The 23,835-nt window shown below is 40.4% G+C and overlaps 1 protein-coding gene across 4 annotated transcripts in view; it reads right to left on the bottom strand.

Moving 5' to 3' along the window:
• Positions 1-23,329, bottom strand: part of AZIN1 (antizyme inhibitor 1) — a 30,856-nt gene extending 7,527 nt beyond the window's left edge. Inside the window, exons 1-8 of one of the 4 annotated variants that reach the window (XM_061123633.1) lie at positions 22,947-23,329; positions 17,595-17,732; positions 12,821-13,059; positions 12,572-12,738; positions 9,681-9,826; positions 4,188-4,385; positions 2,671-2,844; positions 1,465-1,637 (exon numbers count right to left, since the gene is read on the bottom strand). In XM_061123633.1, the coding sequence (XP_060979616.1) occupies positions 1,465-1,637; positions 2,671-2,844; positions 4,188-4,289 (449 nt within the window). In that variant the 5' untranslated portion in view covers positions 4,290-4,385; positions 9,681-9,826; positions 12,572-12,738; ... (1 more) ...; positions 17,595-17,732; positions 22,947-23,329. The remainder of the gene's footprint in view (positions 1-1,464; positions 1,638-2,670; positions 2,845-4,187; positions 4,386-9,680; positions 9,827-12,571; positions 12,739-12,820; positions 13,060-17,594; positions 17,733-22,946) is intronic. The other 3 variants (XM_061123634.1, XM_061123635.1, XM_061123632.1) reach the window with 3 other exon arrangements.
• Positions 23,330-23,835: the final 506 nt, after the last annotated feature.

Raw genomic sequence — 23,835 nt, 5'->3', positions numbered from 1 at the left:
CACGTGAAGCCTGAAGATTGTAGGAAGTGTGGTGATAATGTTGTCAGTGCTCCATAATCCAGCGTCGGATGAGTCAAGTGAACCTAATGAAAAACAATCCTGTATAGAGAAAAAACTAGCAATTAGGGACTAAAGCATGAAGCTTACAAGGATGGGAATTTGGAAAATGCAGGAAGTTAAGACTCTGTTGTAGCAGCAAGAGTCGGTTGGGCTCTGTAATGAAAGACGACATTACTTTCAAATGAAGTCCATCAGTCCATAAATCCACCTAGAAAGACTAAATTGAATAGCAATGCCATTACTGTCTTTCAGTAAAAACTATGAGTGCTTTAAATGCTTCAAATTTCCTAAAAAAGTTCTAGCTAGTTAACCTTATACCACTTATTTGGAACCATTCCTCCAATTAATCACATAGATGTAACAAGAAAAAAAATTTTTTTGACGTATCTTAACAGCAGCCTTTTAGACTACTGATTCAAATCTATTTGGTATTTCCTTCCAAACCATGACAACCATGACAAAGTGATCAAGACTGTCAGGCAATCTCTGAGTAACCACAAATCACTTTAAAAAACAATTATACAAAACTGATATTTGTAAAAGCAAAATTATTCTACCTACAGAATACCTTTCAAAGAATACCATTAAAGTAAGAAAATTATCAATATAAGGAAATATGGACATGATACACATTTTTGGTAACATATAACACACAATAACTTATTAAAAAGCAATTTTGTGCTAATATACTTTTAGCATATTCTATATAAAATCCTCTTGATATACCAGTTCATGGTAATATTTTGCCTTATAATTTCTGTTTTTTTGTTCTAAAGCATGGCGAACTTATCGAACCCTTATCGAGCCCCCTGTATTGGGAGCTCAGTCTTAACCACTGGACCACCAGAGAAGTCCCAAATTTTTGTTTTTAAACAGTAAAGTTTTTAGTTAGAAAATAAATCTTAGGACCCATGTAAGGTACAAGTAAAGACATTAAACCTCATTTTTGAAGAGAAGGGACTTAAGGACTAGGTTCCTAAGACACTGACACAAAGGACAACCATCTAAGAAACCGAAGCTAAGGGCAGATTAAACCCTCAGCTAGAAGGAAAAAAGCTAAGCAAAACACATTATGTTCCCAATGTGACAAATAACTAGAATAGTTAATATAATTGTGAAAATATAGCCATAGCTTTAATTTGACCATTCTACCAACCAGATATTCTTCCTTGAATTAAACATTATACACAAATTATATCCCAAAATGCCCTTATCTCATCCCAGTTGCCCGTGAAGGATCAGAAGTAGCCAATAAAAATGCTAGTAGTATTTCCCGTGTAGTAAGTTACAATACTTACAACATATACCACTGCTCTATACAAAAGCCTCCCCCTCTTCCCAGACTAAAGACAACCCCAAATCCTAGGTAAAACAATATCCCTCTGTACCTAATTTCACACTTACTTGGCATTCGGGTGGTTACGTGCAATTTTCTTCAATTCAACTTCATTGTCACATGTCATGATATTAACTCCAACTTTTGCTGCATACTTTATCTGAGACACTTGCTTGCATGGACTTATGTAAATAATGTTTTCTGGAGATACACCCAATTCTTGCACTAAAGCCATTTCAGTCTAAAAACAGATTTTAAACAGTGTCATCTAAAAGGTAAGCTTTCATTACTTTTCAATCATTGGCAGCTTTCATTACTTTTCAGTCACTGCCATATACCTTTATTTTCTGGTTAAATTCAAATTATGTAAGGTTAAATTACGATTACATACATCACAGTTCATATTCTGGTAATGCTTGCTATATTATACTCTGTTAAAAAGCTTTTAAAAGGTATATAGGCATATCTCATTTTATTGTGCTCTGCAGATAATTCCATTTTTAAAACTGAAGATTTGTGGCAACCCTGTGTTGAGCAAGTCTGTTGGCACCACTTTTTTCAACAGCATTTTTTTGAGGTGTGTACATTATATTTTAGACAATGCTACTGCCTACTTAATAGACCACAACATAGTATAAACATAACTTTTATACAAACTGGGAAATAAAAAAATTCACGTGACTCGCTCTTCTGCAGTGGTCTGGAACTCAATCCACAGCATCTCTGAGGTATGCCTGTCATTACCATCAGAGAAATCTCCCAGTTTAGGATATTATCTTGCTGTCATCAGAAGTAACTTGATCAAACTAGCTCTAGGCTAAGAATGAGGAACAAATAAAAGTTTCTGATTAAAGATAAAGAAAGCTTATAAAGTCTCATCTCACCATAATGTTCCTTTCATTGATATACTTGAAAGTTTGTAAATTTCCAGCATTAAATGGCAAATTTAAATGAGTTAAAAAATGCATCCACAGGTCAAACTTCCTTGCAATTGTTCTCCTACTGCTATTGGTCACCAAATGTTGTTTTTAGTTGCTAAGTCATGTCTGACTTTTTGCAACAGGCTCCTCTGTCCATGCAATTTCCCAGACAAGAACACAGGAACAGGATGCCATTTCCTTCTCCAGGGTGTCTTTCCAACCCAGGGATCGAACGTGAGTCTCCTGCAGTGGCAGGTGGATTTCGCTACCACTGAGCCAACAGGGAAGCCCCACCAAACATTAGTCAATTTTAAAATGTTGCAGTTCAATAACAAAGTAATGAAAATGACTTACTTTACTAGAACAAGCAAATCCAGTTCCAAGAGCTGCCAAAATCTCAAGCACAGCGGGAGTGGAGTTGCACTTCACCGTGTAGAATGGCTTTATCTGAGCCACTATGTTCTGCCACTGACTGTGCTTCTTCACAATCTTTCCAAGATCTCCCACAAAAAATGCATTTTTCCCTGTCTATTATAGTTATGAAAAAAAGAAACATAAGAACTACTGAAAACAGAGTGTTAAGTAGGAAGGAACTCCCCTTTTCCTCCACAAATGAGCCAAGATAAATATTTACATACCACCACATTTAAGGCTTGTTTCTTTTTAAACTTGACTGTTTGCTGTTCTATGCTGACATAAAAAATATTCTCTTAGATTAAAAAAATTAAAAAACAGTGTCAATGAGAGTGACTTTCTACTTCAGAACTGCTCCAATTTTACTTCTGGTGAATGGAAGGGAAGATTACTTATATCGTTCCATGCATTCCTTAACTGTTAAACCTACTTTAACAGTACAGGATCTAATTTCCTAAAAAGGTGAGAAGAACAAGGAATGCTAAACAAAAAGCCATATCCCCAATGTGAACTGCAGTTAGAGACACTAAAACAAGGGAACAAAGAAATCCATTTTTAAGGAGGTAAGTTGGTAGTATTTGCAGAGGTGACAAAACTAAATTTAAAAATACAGAAGTACACTAAATGCCAAGTCCGATAAATCCAAGTCCGATGGTTAGGACTCAGTTTTCGCTGCTGTGGCCTGGGTCCAATCCCTGGGTCAGGGAACTCAGATCCCACAAGCCGAAGAAAGAAAGAAAGAACAAGTAAATGGATTTTTATTACGAATCTGGGAAAAGATTGTGATAGAGTCTGAAGCTGGAGCTACCCTAGGGGTAAAGAGATGACTACACATATCATCCAGAGAATAAATTACCCAACGTTAGATGGCAGACCAAATAATCTTTTATTTAAAACATACAACATTCAGATATTGTTTGAAATGTCATGAAAATATTACTGTTTTCTATAATCCACATTATTTGAAGATATACATCATTAGAATGTACTGACCAAAGACAGACTGCCACCCTTCATGTTCTGACCCAGAAGTGTTGTAAAAGTGACTAAGACTAGTGACATGAGAGAACTAACTGTGGACCGGTTTGCCTATAGAACAGACCGAATGGTAGGACAAGCGTCATTCTTCCTCACCCCCCAAAAAAGATTCTGATGACAGAAGGGAGCAGCAGGATTTTGCTGGTGTGAGAGAAGACTTAAACATATCTGTAGAGGTCAAGAGAAAGCTTTCTGGGTATCCTATTACTGAACATCAATAACCTGAAAACACTTCTTCAAATTTGGGGAATATAGGAAATTAGCTCCAACAAAAACAAATTCTTTCAGGAAGGCAATAAACAAAAATTACTGTATCAGTAAGTACAAAACAAAAATGACCTTAAGTAGCAGTAATGATGCTTCATATTTCAGAAATTATTATAAACACTGTATTTTAAGAAATCCGATATGACACTTACCAGGGTATGTTCATAAACATAGTTATCAATAACATTTCCAAGGTTTGTTCCTTCATCCAACAGGCCAACGGAGTAGTTTGCATCGTCAATAAATCCTTTCATCTCAGCCGTATTCCACAAAGCCGAAAGTCATAAACCAGGAAAAACAAGAGACGGGCCACCAAGCCTTACGTCTGGGTCCTTAGAATATGCAACAAACTGTCAAAATAGAAGTTATTTCAAAGTCTGTATTATTTCATTAGTTAAACTTAATATATGAGCTGTCAGTTGGAGTATGCTAATAAGAGGTACCTAATTTAGTGAAGAATCTGCATAATCACTTACCATTTTCAGAAACACTAGATCACTAACATCCTTTCCTTAGCACCCATTTTAAAGCAAATGTGAATTTATACATAAAAAGACAAGCTTAATATGACAATTTCTTGAGAAGGCAGCTGAAACATATGCAGAATATGTTACAAATCAACATCATCACCTTACTTACATAGAGTTGCAGAGCCAGTCTTTTTTATGCATCTTGCTTTGTGGTTCTTCCATATAACACAAACAACTTTACTCATTTTAAGTAAAGAAAGTTAGCGAAATAAACTAAATGTCTGCAGCTAAGCAATCAAAATAGTCTGAACTTCAAATCACTGCCAGTCACATGACCAGTGTGATACCAGGTAACTGCAGATAAACGTCTTCTAAGTAAAATTCTAGAGTAGGTGATGTGTAAGCAACAGGAATGGGTGAAAGTGGAGGCCGACTTCAGGAGGACATCTGTAGCTCTGATACAGACTACCTGGATCCCACACCACAAGCTACAACAGAACTAGTTCAATCAAGTTAACAATTAAGTCTGAGGTAAGCTTATTTGGTGAAAATGTTTCTGGAACATAAGTCAGAAAACCTAGTCCTGGCTTTGTCATTTAATAGCTGTGCAATCCAAGGTCAACTACTTCAAAAAACTGTTGTAAAAAAAAAAAAAAAAATCATTTAAGTGCTGACTTGAAAGAGCTAACTGCCAGAAATGCAAGAATGTCACTGCAATTTGAAACTAGGTATAAGTTAGGGACCTATATATACATCATAAACATTTATTTATTAAGAACTCTGATTTTTAAAAAGGCATCATACTGAATCCAACTCTTCCCCAAACAAATAAAGTTTCCCTCTTTCTCCAAATCACCCACTGTTCTCTGGAGCAGCCCATACCTAAGTTTATCTTCTTTGCTGAATTTACTGGTCCTTATCCCCTGGAGAAGGAAAAGGCATCCACTCCAGTACTCTTGCCTGGAGAATTCCATGGACAGAGGAGCCTGGCAAGCTACAGGCCATGGGGTCACAAAGAGTTGGACACACGCACACACCTGTTACTCTAATATAAAGTCTATGAACATAACATGTTCTCGAGACAGATGCTGTCACTCCTTGTCTGGGACTGATTTCTGGGTGCCACATTAATTTTAATGGACTTAAGACCAGATTCTGGCAACATACACAGCTTTTCCTGTCTCTTTGATTACACCCTTTCTCTTCCCCTCCCCCTGCTCTATGCCAGAGTTCACCTCAAGTGGAGCCCTTGTCCTAAAAATATATTCCATTTCAATGGTTCTCAAAAGTATCAGCTTTTTGGTTGCACCAAAACAATTCCTCAATAAGCCACAGCATTAGTCAATTTCATGAAACAGAAACAACATTTTAAAAACAGCAACAGCTGTATTTCTAAGGAGTCAACTACATGAAGTTTACTGAGAAAATCTTAAGATTGTCACACCAGAAATGATTTAAATCTGTGCCCAGAAAGTAGACATTTAGGCTTGAGGATACATTTTTTTTTTAAGCAATGTAAGACCAATCAAAACATCAATTTTAGGGGGATATTCAACCGCACTAACACAGAACGATAAAGGTTATACATTCAAAAAGATAATTTATCCTATTAATAATGAAAAGTACTTAATCAAGATCTTTAGCCTAGTATTTCAGCTCATCAGATTCCTATGTATTTTCTACTCTCTACGCAGGATTTACCTGGGAACCCTGAGTTATCAATTATGGACCATCACAGGCAACTGCCACCAAATGTAAAGTTGTAGTTTTTAAAGTCAGGACAAGAACCACCTCCATTTCCTTCAGCTAGAGATGGCTGGATGGCATCACCGACTCAATGGACATGAGTCTGAGTAAACTTGGGGAGTTGGTGACGGACAGGGAGGGCTGGCGTGCTGCAGTCCGTGGGGTCCCAAAGAGTCGGACACGACTGAGCAACTGAACAGGGTTTAAGGAAGGCTAATTTTCCTCTGACACTATGATCCTAAACAGTCACAAAAACATCAGGTCCACTCATCCCAGTCTTATCTGCTGAATGCCAACATTCTTCACAAATTTTTGTACATTAAGTAAGGTTATGGTTATCTGAGTGAAAGTTGCTCAGTAGTGTCCAACTCTTTGTGACCCCAGGGACTAACTTGACTATACAGTCCATGGGATTTTCAAGCCAGAATACTGGAGTGGGTAGCCATTCCCTTCTCCAGGGGATCTTCTCAACCCAGGAATCGAACCAGGGTTCTCCTAAGGATTTTTTCCAACTATTTTCAAACTACATAATCTACAAATTCAGTCAAATCTCACTGCCTGCTAAACTAGCTTAATCTAAAAGCAAACATTTTTTATAGCAGTGTGCCAAAAACTTTGTACACTATTCTCTTAACCCTCAAAAACCACTATGACAGTATTATTCTATTTTATTGAGGCACAGAAAAATCAGGCTAGCTAGGGAGATGCCGATGACAAAATTACAGTCATACCTTGGAGAAACTGCAGGTTTAGTTCCAGACCACTATAATAAAGTATCTCATTAAAGCGAGTCACATAAATTTTTTGGTTTCCCCATTCATATAGAAGTTCCGCTTATACTATCCTGTAGTCGATTAAGTATGCAAAAAAAAAAAAAAAAAAAAAAAAACCCCACCAAAACCCCAAACAATGTACATACCTTAACTAAAAAATAATGCTCTTGGAAAAACAGCACCAACAGATTGCCAAAAACAAGGTTGCCACAAACCTTTAATCTATAAAAAATGCAACCTTTGCCAAGTGTAATAAATCCAACACAACTCTCAGGCTCTTTGATAGAGACAATGACATCCCCAGATCAATTAACCATTTCTTAGACATATGAACTCTCAAAGTTGTTAATAAACTCTACACTTTATTCACACATGGTACCAAAACATCCTATCATGCCTCCTTACAGTCTTCAAATCTTTCTTAAGACTAGTTTCTACATAACAACCTTATTCCTTCTATATCTCTTGCCTAAATTCTCAGGTAAACCCTGAAGTTTTTTCCTTTTTTAATCTTATCAATAGTTTACATGCAGTAATGTACACCCTCATTCTGACTAGTGTATACACCAGTATAACCACCACTATCATAAAGATAAAGCTCTTCAAGTCCTTTTGTCCACCTCAGGCAAACATTTATTTGCTATCACTAAAGACTCTTGTAGAAGTGAAATAATTTTAAATATTAATAGTAAAGGTCAAACTAAAACAGCTGACAAATAAATGTACTATCAATGCAAATAAAAATGTTAAAGTATGCCTTGCTCTAAAGGAAAGACTTAAGAGTTCATGTAGAGGGGCTGTATTCCCATCATTGAAACAGAACTCTCACTTCTGAAGTTTACCAATCCCAATCTGACTCACTAAAGGACTGTGACAGAAAAATAAAATTTGCTACATTGGCAGGACTGACAAAAAGGATTTGGGGACTAACACACTTGAAACCACTAAAACAGGTGTCAACATAGTATTTTTTACTTCCTTAATTATACTGAGCACTGCAGTTAACAGTTGACTAAAACCAATCTAATAACATCTATCCTTAAAAGATGGTACATGTGGAGCTCTATCTTGGTTTATCCTCTCAGATGCTCCCTGGCAAGGTCTTGAGATTCCTGGCCCATGGTAGGTGCTGAGAAACAGATGGATCAAGGACAACTGATTCTAAGAATGGGAGTTTTGAAACTTAAGGTTTCTGGTGGCAACAGCAAGGAATGCCCTACAGTGTGTTGGGAAAAAAAGGTTCCTCTTTCTTTCACACCTTAAAAGGAGCCAAAACCTTGATATACACAAGTGACCCACATGTAAAACTCAGTTAAAAACTAAAAGCTAAGTGCAAAAAAAACCCTGTTTCCTCAAATGAATCCACAAAACACAAAAACCTTCAGGAAAGCTAGTTTCTAACAAATTTTAAGCCAACAAACCCTGTGCTCAAATGAAACATTCACTTGGAAGCCCAGGATTTCCAACAACTGAAAAGGCTTAAGTAGGGGGATAAGCGTAGGCTGATCTTGAGTCTTTCCTACGCCCAATCTCACGGAAGCAGTCCCAAAAAGCAGTTCATAATCATACCCTCAGAAGTCTACGCTTGAATTTCTTCACATGTAAGCAAAAACAGTTTCAAGTTCACTGCTGCAAAAAGGCTTATGTTACATTTCTGCTTTACAAGGCACTGAAGTAAAGAAATATTTGACTGAAATATTTTCAAGAAGCAAAGAGTTACTTGGTGATAACATTAAACCAAAAATCTGACACACAGCATGTTCTAAGGAGTTAGAATGAAAATAAGTGTTTATGTGTTGGGGGTGAGCAGAGTTTATACTCTATGCCAGATCTGCCAAGTCAATCCAGAAAACAGGTAGTTTCCAGGAATCTCTGTTAAGAATGAAGACTTAAGGACTTTCCTGGTGATCCAGTGGTTAGGACTCTGTGCTTCCACTGCAGGATGCCTAGGTTTGATCCTGCAAGCCAGGTGCAAGGCCGAAAAAAAAAGCAGCAGACTCAAGCCCAAGTGATCCCAAACTCCCTCACCTTGATCCAACCCAACACACTGTGCCATTTTCAAAAATGGTGTATAAATCAGAAATAGGGTGATTTACTCGTTTCAGCAAGTTACAGACCACTATATACTACAGTCTAAGTGTTGCTGGACATTGATTTATCTTCACATTAAACTTAAGGAAATCTACTCCATTTAAATCTTAGGCTCTCCTTAAAATGCTTTATAACTTAAGAGCAAATTCATTTTAATAGAAGCTCCCAAATTTACTGTTATCAACAGACCCTAAAATATGTTCTCTACTCACAAGAGCCTGTAAGCTATTTTCACAAATAAACATCTTAACATATGGTGAAAGAAAGCTCAGCTTATTTTACACTAATACAATTGCTGCAATCACAATACTACATTTATAATAAGTAATTTCCTCTTGGATATCATAGCTAGGAAGAAAAAAGTATTTAACAGTCCTTATTTACACCCTCATATTGGTGTTTTTTGATAATACATTTTTTTAGGAAGAGCTGCCAAGGAAAGAAAAGGTTCCCAAGAACCACACTGCTCCCTGGAGCCTTCATGAGGCCGTGAGTCCTCATGTCATCGAGAGGGAAGCTCCAAGAGGAGTGGCTGCAGCAGCCGGGCACGTGCTTCGTTACACACCTGCTACAAAGGCTTCTACAGTTGATTGTACTTCAGAAGAAACTGACACATCTCTCAAATAATCACAAGATAATTCTGGCAGCAACAGCCCACTTGACACCAAGCTGGATGAATATGAGTCTCGGATTTCTGAAGTGAAGACCTCCCTGGAAGTAGAACAGGGAGAGCTGAAAAGTTGAGAGTACTGTTTCAGAGACATCTAAGCAGGAAACCCAACTGTAACACATCACCAGTTTTCTAAAAGGAATTTTACTCATTTAAAAATGAGAACGTAAGATATTTTGAAACTTACACTACTACTATTACCCTGGAGAAACCTAAGGCTATTTCTACTTTTTTTTTATTATTTTTGCATAGACATTTGATGCTTAGCACTCAGTTCACAGCTTTAAAACTAGACACAATGCAGGACTTTCCTGGTGGTCCACTGGTTGAGACTGCAGGGAGTATAGGTTCCAACCCTAGTCAGGAAACTAAGATCTCTCGTGCCAAAAAAAAAAAAAAAGAAAAAATGCTGTCAAAAATCACCTTTGCCTTCTACATCCCACATAAAAATGTTACTTACCACACAGCATACCTTCAGAAATAACTGGTCACAAGAGCAGAAAGATGACAATGGCACTAAAAACATGAGGTCTGGAGCAGGCCTCCAGGAAGCCACATACCAGAACTGGTAGGTAAGAAGTGCCAATAAATCTGTGTTATCATTAAGATCATATAAAAATTTTCCATGCTGGATCAAAAATAAGTGATGGATTAAAAAAAAAAGTGATGGATAGTAACAGCCTATTTTGAGTACTTAGGATAATCAAGACAGGGGTTGCTTTCACTGACAGTAAGAAGAGAGCCAATAATGGCAATAAATACCCTTTAGTTTCTTTTTCGGGTGATAAGGTTGAAAAAAACTTCAGAGTAAGAACACTAAGGTAACTGTTGAAGAATTACTTAAAAAAAAAAAACACAACACAAGACAAGAATGGACAGGAAATATATAAAGGGGGAGGTGATACACAAATCCTAAAGGAAATGAGCCCAACAGGCTAAGTTTGAAGTGTTCAGGTAAAGGCTGCTCAATGCAAAATGCTGCACAGTAAGTTCTAAAATACATCTTAAGGAGAAAGGAATTTCACAGCAATATACTATTCCAAGTGATTAATTGACAAGATTAGGCTCCCTTAACAAAAAAAAGTGTCTTGACTATTTGATGTGAAGACTAAATTTCTTCAAGTGTGTACCTGCGTGGAAGTAAACTATGTAAATCCTTATGGTAATTAAAATGTAGTAACACTGCAGATAACTATTGTAATGCAACATGAACAGCACCAAACACATAATCATGTTAATTCCAAGCTTTCTAGTTTTCCTGGTGCAGGACAGGGAAATTCCCTTTAAACAAATGCACTGAACTATTGTTTTGAGTACCCAAGGGCAGATCTCACTGCCACCTCACCAAGAGAAAAACTTACTTTTATTATACAAAGCATGTGTACATTTATAATTACTGCATTACACACCAGGTAAAGAGGACTGAATACCTTAGAAGCCCCTGCACATGGTTACTGGGTAGTTGTGGTTGCATCCCCTCAAGAATAAACATGTTCAGACTCGATTTCATCATTCCCATTATTTAATCTTTTTATTCCCCTATATGCCCTTAAAACATTGGCTTTATTGGTTTTGAACCATGAATGGAATCACTGTTGTTTTCCTACTATAACTTCTTTTGCTCAACTTTCAATTCCTTCACAGACAGACAGGACTGAAGTCCATTAATTTTCACTGCTGTGCACTATTCTTTATAGATGTACAACAGGACCTGTGGGCCATATTGTTTACAAACACCATATAATCTCTTGCTATTATTTATGTGCCCAACAGGAGCATTACTCAAATTATGGTCCACAGGACTTCTCTGGTGATCCAGCGGTTAAGACTGTGCTCCCAATGCAGGGCGTTCAAGTTCAATCCTTGGTCAGGGAACTAGACACACGCTGCAACTGAAAGATCCGGCCTGCCACAACTAAGACTCGGCACAACAAAATAAATAAATATTAAAAAAAAAAAAACCCTGTAATCTGCAAACTAGCTGGTCCACAAATTAACAGCCAAGTGGCGTGCTACCTGACATTCTGCCGCAAGAGCCCATCTTACTGACTGGCAGTTTAGGGAGCATCAGTCTAGGGCCACATACCTGGGAGTGAAACTGCTAGTCTGCTAGAGAAAAACTGTATTTAAACCTTTTGTTTTCCTATTGTGTGTGTGTGGGCAGTGGTCTTTGTTTTCCTTCACTTTTTCTTATTGACCTATAGGAACCCTTCCAGGACTCAGGATAGCAAATCTCACTTTGAGTTTTAGTTTGCTATTAGTAGCCATGCTGAACATACTAGGACATCCCATCCTGCTTTTGGTCATGTCAATTATTACATGGCAATCATATTGAACCCAGATGATGAGCTAAGAAGAGACTATACTAATTTAGCAGCTCTTTACAAACTGGGCATTGAAGGATCTTTGCAATAAAAAACAAGAGATAGGGAATTTCCTGGCTTTCCAGTGTTTAAGACTCTGTTTCTACTGCAGAGGCCATGGGTTCAATCCCTGATTAGGGAATGAAGGTCACGCAAGAGAAATATAGCCAAAAAATAACCCATAGTCATATATTTAATGTAAGCCTAATATTAATTTCAGTCTGATGAGCACATGAAGACAGCAGGGAGTGTGATTTTAAGAACATGTTGGGCAACAGGAGAATTCTTCAACAAGAATTTAAGACCGAAAAGACTCTACAGTTGAGGAACAGCTTTTTACTAGACAAATCTAAGGAGAAAGATGTGTATAATTCCTATGATTCTTATTAATAGATATTTTAAGATTAATACAATACTACTCACATTCATGGTAAAATTATCCTAGAGTGATGTTGTCCAACAGAATTTTCTGTGATGATTGTGCACTCAATTGCATCGAGCATCTGAACAACTGAATTCAATTCACAAGTTTACAAAACTTGTAAGTCAAACAAGTCAAACAAAAGTCAAAACTCCATACCAAGTAAATCCTAGAGAAATGAAATGCATGCTTACATAAGATAATAAAGGTGGGAAAACTTTAGAGCAGAGCATTCCAAAAGAGTTTATCACCTTGGCTCCTGCTACAAGTCACTAGACACAGGCAGTGCGGACCTCGTGGCGCTGGGTGTGGTTTGGGCAGACTGAACTTCACCAGCCTGACCCTTCGCTACTCAGCGCGCTGTACAAGCACTTTCTGTTCATGCCACAGTGCTCTTCACATTACTCACTGGATCAGAAAAAAAGGGTGGCCAAATCGCTGTTTCAGTTAGCTTGTGACAAATTGCTTAATTAAGTGTGCAGAGATGACCCTGGAATGGAGGTGAAGGACAAAAGAATCTGTGTTTTCTAGTAGGTGAGAGCATTTCACTTGCAACAGCTCCTTATGCTGGTCTGAACAATTGGCCAGCCTAAAAGCAGCTACAATTTACCTAGATTTTATAGTTTATAAGACACAGTTCACACAATATCTTATTTACTCCTAATCAGAAGAATTAAGTATTTAAAAATGCTTTTTTTCAGGGCAAAGAACCCCAAACTCAAAAACTCTGAAGACGAAAGAGAATGTAATGGAATACACAGGTTGGCAGTGACTTTAATTTTCTCAGCTCAACTATCTTCTGTAATAAATCCAAGAACCATTTTATTCCCCTTCAAGAATGGTCTACACTGCCTGCTACTCTATCTGGCCCTCCCAAGAAAGTCTAAATTTGCCTAAAATAAGAGTACCATGTCCCCCAAACTCTATTTTATCCAGTAACAGGCTATTATTCCCATTGGGCTTATACAGAATGCTTTTTTTTTTTGGCGCTACTTTACACAGGCAAAAAGGCACCACTGATACTGCTCTTTGCATGCCAAGGGGATACACATACTTTAAAAACTAGTCCCTAAACTAGTGTGTTTCAATGATAGCTTTATTCATCACTGTGATTCTTGATGACTATCAACAATCATTAATAAAAATTCTCAATCGACTTGCATCACAGAATCTTTGAATTACCCTAACTATTCTCCATAGACAGCCAAAAATCTGCCCTTCCTACTGACAACAGTAAAACACACAGTAAATTCATTAAGAGCATTTTATGTCCCCAATTAAAATAATTTCAACTTAGTAAAGCAGCCCCTTTTAAAGCATGTAGATATTAACAAACAGGAGAGAGAACATGAATATTTAAAATTTTAAGGCTCCATTTAGATAAATCAATTAATTGAATCCCTTTTCCATTCTTATCAATAGGAACAAAACATTAAAAGGAATACACTAATAATTAATCTGACTTCATCATTAGATCTGCTAATAGAAGCAGCTGGTTAGGAGAATTTGGTTTTCTGAAATAATCTTTAGAATTTTTGCACTGGGCTGATCTATTAATCATAATCAGAGCTCTAGCTAAAATAACTTAAAAAATCTAGCCCACTGAAAAACCACTGCAGCATAGAGTCTAAGAAATTTAAAAGGTGCTCAAAAGTTTTTCTACAATTTGAACCTTTCATTAATCAGATATTAGATAAGCATTAAGATATCTTTACAGTGCTCACACATAACACCACACACGTATTCAAAAGAAAAAACTTTACTATGTAAGCAATTTATAAAGTTTCTAGATACTTAATTACTATCTAAAAATTCAGATGATTACCTGATTTGAAAACCTAACTCTAAAAGTCAATCCGAGAGCTCAGACCACCTGCACAGAAATCCTACCGGAATATTGGGAGTTTGCTGCTGCTAAGTCGCATCAGTTGTGTCCAACTCTGTGCAACCCCATAGACAGCAGCCCACCAGGCTCCTCTGTCCCTGGGATTCTCCAGGCAAGAATACTGGAGTGGGTTGCCATTTCCTTCTCCAATGCATGAAAGTGAAGTGAAAGTTAAGTCGCTCAGTCGTGTCCGATTCTTCGAGACCCCATGGACTGTAGTCTACCAGGCTCCTCCGTCCATGGGATTTTCCACGCAAGAGTACTGGAGTGGGTTGCCATTTCCTTCTCCAATTGGGAGTATAATGTGGTTCAAATAGAGCTTATTTAACTATACATTTTGCAGTGCTATGTACCAACTGTTCTCCATGAAGGCCAGTGTGTTAGTCTTTTGAATGACTTAAAATTTTTCAAATAGTACTGTTGCTCCACAGGAAAAAATCTCAGGATTTCAATGTCTAGTATCGCAAAACTGCTATTGATATCTAAGGATGTTTATGGAATGCAAAATTCAGGAATATTAGCACTAAATGGGGTAAGTCAAAATAAAAATAGCTTCAGATTCAGCTCAGATTCAGGTCAACTTTTTGTTCCCAAATCAGGTTAGGTCATACCAAGGAAGCTATAAAATTTTTTTTAAACCTTTTGATTTTAAAATTGTATGATTAAGAGATTGTGGCTGTAGCAAAGTACCATGAACTAAAAGTTTCACTTAACATAATATATACTGTACCTGGGCAGAATAAATCAGCCAGTCACTCTGGCTGCCATAACCTGCAGAATGAATAATGTTAGCATTTTCTATCTGTGCCTATAAACACAACACCTCCACACACAAAAGAGGAGAAAATTATAGACTTTCTGAATTCTACAGTATTAATTACCCTACAGACTCTTCCTTAAGCTGGCAGAATCATTTATCAATGTATGAGCTCTCTGATATTGGTTTCTCAAGTCTAAGAGGAAATACCACTAGAAATATGACATATAATGCAAAGTTAAGTTTTCATTAAAAGAGACCTGCAACAAAAGAAGTCATCCTTTAATATGGTCTTTCTTAAAACAAGAAGCCTGCTATGAAATTTCCATCTTAGAATCTACTTCTGACTATGGAATCAAGTACACCGCACCCAGAAAAGTTTTAAATCTCCAAGCCAATTTAGGAGAAAACATCAGATACGCTGGAAGTAGAATAGATGACTAATAAAATGTAAGAACTAACTGGCTTGGCACTGAATTGATGACAACTATACTTCTCTTTTGGAGAAGGAAATGGCAACCCACTCCAGTGTTCTTGCCTGGAGAATCCCAGGGATGGTGGAGCCTGGTGGGCTGCCTTCTATGGGGTCGCACAGAGTCCGACACGACCGAAGCGACTTATCAGTAGCAGCAGCAGCATACTTCTCTTTAATAAGCATACAAGCCACTTGATTAAAATGCCTATTTCTGATTCAGGTCTGGGTGGAATCCAGTGTCTGCAATTCTATTCTAGGTTATGCTAATCTTGAGAGTCCCTTGGACTGCAAGGAGATTCAACCAGTCCATCCTAAAGGAGATCAGTCCTGGGTGTTCATTGGAAGGACTGATGCTGAAGCTGAAACTCCAATACCTTGGCCACCTCACGCGAAGAGTTGACTCACTGGAAAAGACCCTGATGCTGGGAGGGATTGGGGGCAGGAGGAGAAGGGGACGACAGAGGATGAGATGGCTGGATGGCATCCCCGATTCGATGGACATGAGTTTGGGTAAACTCCGGGAGCTGGTGATAGACAGGAAGGCCTGGCGTGTTCCGATTCATGGGGTCGCAAAGAGTCAGACACAACTGAGCGACTGAACTGAACTGACTGAATGTTCCAAAGACGACACTGCATTAACAAAACATGATTAAAATACTCAAAAAAAGAGAAATCAACCTATTTAGGGTTAAAGGAACTGTTCCAGTTCAATTTTCTCAGCTGTGATTGAAAAAATAAGCAATCTGCTCAAATTCACACAGCTAGGAGAAGACCGGTATGGGAAACCCCCCAATCTGGATTTTAAGTCAGTAGAACTTCAAAGAAATCATTTTTCTATCTCTTTAAGACTGAAATAAAAAATTCTAAAATTGTATAACTTGAGGTTAACAGTAAATGGGTTGAAAAGGTTTCCTTTAACATACTCTATCCAATTAGATCTCTTTCTTGAAATTTTCTTATGTTACTCCCTCCAGGTTCTCTAGCCCACTTAAAAACACCCAAATCTCAACACCTAAACCCAAATTTCAACAGCTAAAAAAATCTACAAATAATAAAACAATTTTAATTAATGACCCACACAAATTTAGCAGCACAAATTCAAACACTTTACTATAAAACTGCATTCTGCACAGAGGTTTAATTCAAAGTTAAATCCATATACAGAAAATCAAGTTAGCAAAGTCAAAAACTATCCTTAAAAATCTCTTGGGAAGGCAGTATGTTGGGAGCTAAGCATGCATTATCTTTGAAACATCCAGTTTTTCCACCAGATGAGTATTATACAGTCATTTTGTGAAAAACATAAACTCTAGAAATCACCTTGTATCTGGCAAGATGCTCATAACCAGAAAACAAGAATTAAGATTCACCTTTTAAATGGGATGCTCTAGGATAGTGCTCTGGTGAGTGGAATGGAGAGTAGACTCTTTTACTATATTTAAAAATAAACTTTCTTTTCTGACTTAAGCCCAAATACTTGAATCTACCAAGTTAAATGGTTGAATAGTGTGATAGGTTACCACCCACATTTAATTAAAAAAATAAAAAACCATCTCTCCAACTTACATTAAAATCTGGACTAATAAGATTTCCTGAAATTTAGCCTGCAGTATATACTTAAATATAGTAATAATGTGCACAACTGAATCAACTAAATGGGTAAGTAGGGAAATTCCTTGGTGGCCTAGTGGTTATGATTCCAGGCTTTCTCACTGGCATGGCCTGGGTTCAACCCCTTGTCAGGGGAACAGATATGGCGCAAGCTGCAATGTATGGCCCAAAAATAGTGGGGGAAGGAGTAAGTAGTAAATACAATTTAGAGTTTTGAAAAGACTGAGCAAGAACTCTCCTTTACTTCTATTTTACAAGACCCTTCCTCACCCTCTGCACAGATGTGAAAATACTTACATGGACAAGTTAGGAGATGGAACCCCCCTATCATCAGCTAGGTTCCCAAGGTGGCTCAGCGTTGAAGTCGAACTGTTCTCTATACAGCACTTCTCCTAGGCCCTCTGGGTAGTTGTATACTTGGTCAGAAAGTTCGCCCTAAAGAAGAAAATAAAAATATATAAGTCATATGCTAAAAAATGCTAGGTTGTGCTTCAAGAAGGTTAAGTTGATGCAAAGGTTAAGTTCAGGAAGAAGTTTCAGTTTGAAGTGTTTCATTAAAGCACATTACACAAAATGATGTTTTCAAAGGGTTTATCATGGTATCAAATACTGTTTTTATACAGTAAGCATTTCCAAGCTGCAAGAATACATAACTGACAGAATTTGAGGTCATGGTCACCTTACCAAGTTGCTCTATCTACCTCAATCAGTTTCTAGGCTTCACCCAATTCCATTTTTGCTTTTACTTACTCTAAAACCCAAATTTCTAAGTGGCCTAAAATTTTTAAATGTACAAGTGCTCTCACTAACCTAACATGTATGCAAGATTTTATATGTGTATCTAATAATCTGAAACTAACCAGAACCTTTCTTTTACTCTCCAAATTCCAATTTTTTCTTTGCTTAAGTATAAAATCCTACTACATATTAAAAATAAAAGCATATTTTGTGACTTAGCTAATACACTATGTATACATGTGAAATAACTTTTGAGACCTGCCTAACATATCTGACAAGTAACAGAGGTTTACCTCCTTCTTATTCCTAACCTATCTACATCTAAGTCACTCTACTATCACTAGGAACAACATATGAATGTAAACATGCTTGACACTCTACAAAATGATAAGTTTTAGAAATGGTTTTTACCTATTAAGATTTGACTGAACAGACTTATCACCTCTAACCTAAACAACTAAACCTACACTTCTATTTGTACTTCAGTGATTGCTATTTTAAAGTAATACAACCTGACAGTATTTCTAGAAGATAGGGGGTAAGAATGAAACCAGAATAATGATGAAATGTAGGAATCATAAGAATCTGAGATTTCAGAAGCACTCTAGACACATCTTCAGCATATCTCATATCTCAACCAGGATAGAGGCACCCTTAGGGGAAGTAAAATGTTCTTTCAATCTATTAGGGGTATCCTGATCACATACTCAATGATACTTATGGATAATTAGGAAAGAATCCATATCAACATGCAACAGTGACTATTAACATCACATTAGATTCCAACGAAATACTCTGGTTCCAATTCTCCCCAAACCAACATAATTTAAGTAAATTAAAAGCCATCCCCACTGGAAACAGAGAAAGAGTTTATTTTCAACTATTCTTCGGAATAGGATAATTATCCTAGCTGAGATATCCCCTCCCCCATGTATCAGTAGCTATTTTGTTGCTCAGTGCAAAGAGCAGTGCTGTGAAATGTTAATGACATTAAACTTTAGGAATTCATGAATGTTCTTCAGTAGTATCTCTAAAACACTTCCACCTAACAGAAAAGATACTAGTAGGAAATGAAAGTTCTGAACTTCAAAAGGCACATTTTAATATAAATAAAGGGGGTACAGGGTCATTTACTTAAATGATAAACAGAATGTTCATTTGTACAGTCAAGATTAACCATTAAGAGGAGGTTAAATAAAAATGCGGGGGGGGCGGGGGCGGTGAAGAAGATACAGGTAACACTAAATTTGTCTCATTTAGAGTGGTGTTTATATCAGTTGGATCATGTACACCACTGTAATCAAATCTCTCAGTTGATTGAAGAGAATGTCCCTTGCTACTATGTCCCTACTATCTTGGCAAATAGCACAGAGAGAACTAGAGTTAACTGAGTCAGCAGCTGACCAATAAAATGCACCAAAAACCTCCCATCACTTTGACAGTAACTACCCAGAAACTTAGTATCCCAAGTTATCAGTATGTCTCACCTCACACTGCCTTTATCAATGACTTTGGTATTCTTTCCAAAACTCCAAAACCCCAGCCTAATCATGAGAAAAATTATCAAACAAATCCAAATGGGGGACATTTTATTGGATATTTGGCTGGTAATTCTCTAGACTGTCAAAGACACAACAACTAAATGCAGTGTGGCACCTGAGACTGGACCCTAGACAAAAAGGACATTAAAAACTGGTGAAATCCAAAGAAAATCTGGAGTTTAGGTGGTAGGCATCCGGTCCCATCACTTCATGGCAAATAGATGGGGAAACAGTGGAAACTGTGTCAGACTTTATTCTTTTGGGCTCCAAAATCACTGCAGATGGTGACTGCAGCCATGAAATTAAAAATGCTTACTCCTTGGAAGGAAAGCTTTGACCAACCTAGACAGCGTATTAAAAAGCAGAGGCATTACTTTGCCAACAAAGGTCCATCTAGTCAAGGCTATGATTTTTCCAGTAGTCATGTATGGATGTGAGAGTTGGACTATAAAGAAAGCTGAGCACCAAAGGAGTGATGCTTTTGAACTGTGGTGGTGGAGAAGACTCTTGGGAGTCCCTTGGACTGCAAAGAGATCCAACCAGTCCATCCTAAAGGAGATCAGTCCTGAGTGTTCATTGGAAGGACTGATGTTGAAGCTGAAACACCAATACTTTGGCCACCTGATGCAAAGAGCTGACTCATTGGAAAAGACCCTGATCCTGGGAAAGATTGAGGGCAGGAGGAGAAGGGGACGACAGAGGATGAGACGGTGGATGGCACCACCGACTCAATGGACATGAGTTTGAGTAAACTCCAGGAGTTGGTGATGGACACGGAGGCCTGGCGTGCTGCAGTCCATGGGGTTGCAAAGTGTTGCACACAACTGAGCTACTGAACTGAACTGAATGTATCAAAGTCAGTTTCTTAATTTTGACAAATGTACCACCTCTTATAAGGTAAACTAGGTGAGAAGTATAAAGTAATAACTGTATTATCTTTGGAACTTTTCCGCAAATCTATAATTATTCCAAAATAAAGTTGTTTAAAGAAAAAAAATCAAGCAAAGTATTCATATGATGGACTACTATTCAGCAGTTAAAAGGAACCATTTACTGGTGAGTGCACTGTGGATGAGTATCAAAAACAATCTGAATTTAAGAAACCTTTCACACAATATATACAGTTTCATTTATATGGAAGTTGTAGAATAGACTTCCATAATAACTGCTGCTGCTAAGTCGCTTCAGTCGTGTCCAACTCTGTGCGACCCCATAGATGGCAGCCCGCTAGGCTCCTCTGTCCCTGGGATTCTCCAGGCAAGAGTACTGGAGTGGGTTGCCATTTCCTTCTCCACCCATAATAACTAATCTATGGTTAATAAAAAGAACAGTGACTGCCTTTGTGGGTAGTGAGGGATGGAGCTTGAAGGGGCAAAAGAGAAGTTTCTGGGTTTGATGACACTCTTCTCATCTCTGATAAAGGTTTGTATTACACAGCTGTATTTTTGTTAAAACTCGTCAAATGGTATATTCAAGATGTGCATTTTGCTGTTATGTAAATTTTACCCAATTTTTAAGAAATATTTAAACAGTGTTAAACTAATGATATGTGCATACTGAAGTTGGAGGGGTAAAGTGTTCTGGTGTCTCCAACTTACTTTGAAATACACAGAATAAAGATTGATGAATGAATAGAGCAATTACAAGTAAAGCAAAATGTTAATCGGTTACTGAATCCAAGTGAGGGTACAATTCTTTCACTGCCTCTGTATGTTTGAAAATGTTAAACCTGAGTGGCAAGAGGGACGGCACTGATTACTTGATTATGGTACCTTCCATTATCACCTATGACCATCAGGAGCCTATATCTTTCCCACTAACTCTTCAGGGCTTATTTGCCTTCATAACCAGCATCTGCACTCTCTTATATTTGTAAAAGAAATCAAAAGGTTGGTAGGGCTCTGCCCTATCATCATTCGCTGTATTTCTGCCAGGCTTATCTATAACAACCTTTCCTCATCACATATGGACTCTCCCCCTTGAGCCTTCATGTTCCCATCCAAGTAAGAGAGGCTCAAGGATGGAAACAGGACAGAACACAAAATATCTTAATGTGTCCACGATGCAACCACAAAATCCACTTAAATCTGCTGAAATATCATGGGGCCGTTAACAGTGCGCCAGACCTATTCAGGTTGCCGAATCAGTAGCTTAGCCTAAGAAACACACGTTTTCCAGATACACACTGTAAAAGGCTGTTAAAACACCACCGTTGGTGGAAATTGTTAGCCGCTCAGTCGTGTCCGACTCTTTGCGACCCCATGGACTGTAGCCCGGCAGGCTCCTCTGTCCATAGGGATTCTCCAGGCAAGAATACTGGAGTGGGTTGCCATTACCCTTTTCCAGGCGATTTTCCCGACTCAGGGATCGAACCTGGGTTCCCTGCATTGCAAGGCACATTCTTTACCCGTCTGAGCCACCAGGGAAGTACTGAAACACCACCGTTAACTGCCAATATAGTACTTGATAAGCCACCCAAGCCTACTGCTCTCCCTCTCTCGGCCCAGGAATCGTGGCGCGGACTGGAAAACGAAGCCATGGTGACTAATCCTTGGGCTCCAGGAGGCGGCCCGGGGTGAGTGAAGGCGACTCGGCCCAATCGCCAGCGCCGCAGGGGGCGGGGCGGCAGCCCCGAGGCTTCCAGAAGGGGCCAAAGGCCTCTAGCTCGCTACCTGACACCGGGGCTTCCCCGCCGCCGGGCCCCTTGGCGGCGTCAACTTTCCTCCGGCAGAGAGGGGAGGGCCGCGTTCTCCGCACCCTCAGGCACCCGTCCTCCCCCGGCAGCTGTCACAGGAGGCCGGCGCCGGGCCCGCCCCGCTCCATTCATAGCCTAAGGCCGCGGCGGTTGCAGACGGTCGCGCCGCCCGCCCGGGATACCGAGACGAAGGCGCGGCGCGGCGCCGCTCTGAGCCGGGCGGCGGCACCAGGGCCCCTCGGGGCTGCAGCCCGGCCCCCTCCCCGGAAACAGCAATGCACCACGGGAGCGGGGTGGGGGCCGCCTGCCGCCGGGAGGCGACGCCGAGCCCCGCGGCGGCTAGACCCCCGAGCGCGCCCCCCAGTCCACACAGAGCCACACACACACACGCCCCCTCGCCCCAACCGCGGCCGATCGGGTCTCGGCTCGGCGGCCACCGGAGGCGCGCCAGCCGCCCCAGCCCGCCGCGCCGCCGCCGAGCCACCGGCCGCCGCCGCCACACACGCCGCCAGCCGCCATGTTCGAGGTGGCCGGCCGCGGGGACGCTGCGGGGGAACGCCGGCCGGTCGGCGGGGCCCAGCGTGAGGCGGCCGACAGCTGCCCGAGGCCGACCCACCCCCCGGCGCCCCGCGCCCCGGCCCCGGCCCCGCCCGCGCCCCTCGGGTCGCTACTCACGTGAGATAACGGCCCAAAGAGTCGGGTAAAGCGTCTTCTCTTTTTCGGCGGAATTTTTAAAGAGGGATGTGGTTACCTTGAGCAGAAATACCCAAGGCGGCCTGGGCCATAGGCTGCAGGGACGACGTGGGGGGAAAAGCGCGGCACCGACACCAGCTGTGCAACAGCGGCGGCGGCGGCCGAGGGAGAGAAATGGAACAACGGCGCGGGCAGAGGAAGAAGGAAGGCGAGAGGGCTGGGTGCAGAGAGGATTCGGCCTCGTCACACCGCAGAGCTGGAGAGCGAGAAAGGATGAGAAGAGGCAGAGAAGGCGGAGAAAAAAAAAGAAAAAAACGAAACACACGGCAACCCAGGGAAGAGCCAGCGAGTGTGGGAAGGCGGCGCCGGCGACGCCAGGCTTTATACCGAGGGGCGGGGTTTGGTGACGTCACAGCCGGCCGGGCCGCCGCTCCTGCCGGACGGCGCGGGACCGCGGCGCGGAGAGGAGGGAAGCGGGCGGAAGAGAGTGAGGGCCGGCGTGGGGCTAGCCGAAGGGGGCGGGGCGGGGCGACTCGCGGTGCAGGTGCCTGTCCTCCTCCGCACCCAGTCCCCCGGCCCTGGCCTCTTCCAGCCCTCCGCCGCTTCCCGGGCCGGTGAAGGGCCAGCTGCGCGGACTTGGGCGGGCGGGGGAGAAAGGAGGTGGCCGGGACAGAGCGCGGCGTCGCCCGCGCCCCCGACGCCCGGGCGCCTGCGCTCACGCCGGAGGCGGACCGGGGCGCTTTGGGAGCTGGGCCCGGCGGCCGCGGCGCCGAACGCTGTTCGGGCCCGAAGCTGGCGCGACGCCTGCATTGCCTGGAACCTGCTCTGCCTGGAAGAGGGTGAAAGAGGGCGGCCACCCCCGGAGCTTCCC

This window comes from Dama dama, chromosome 21 (genome assembly GCF_033118175.1).
Source record: "Dama dama isolate Ldn47 chromosome 21, ASM3311817v1, whole genome shotgun sequence".
Lineage (NCBI taxonomy): Eukaryota > Metazoa > Chordata > Mammalia > Artiodactyla > Cervidae > Dama > Dama dama.
The sequence above is the reverse complement of the archived record's forward strand: the minus strand, read 5'-3'. Positions and strand labels throughout refer to the sequence as shown.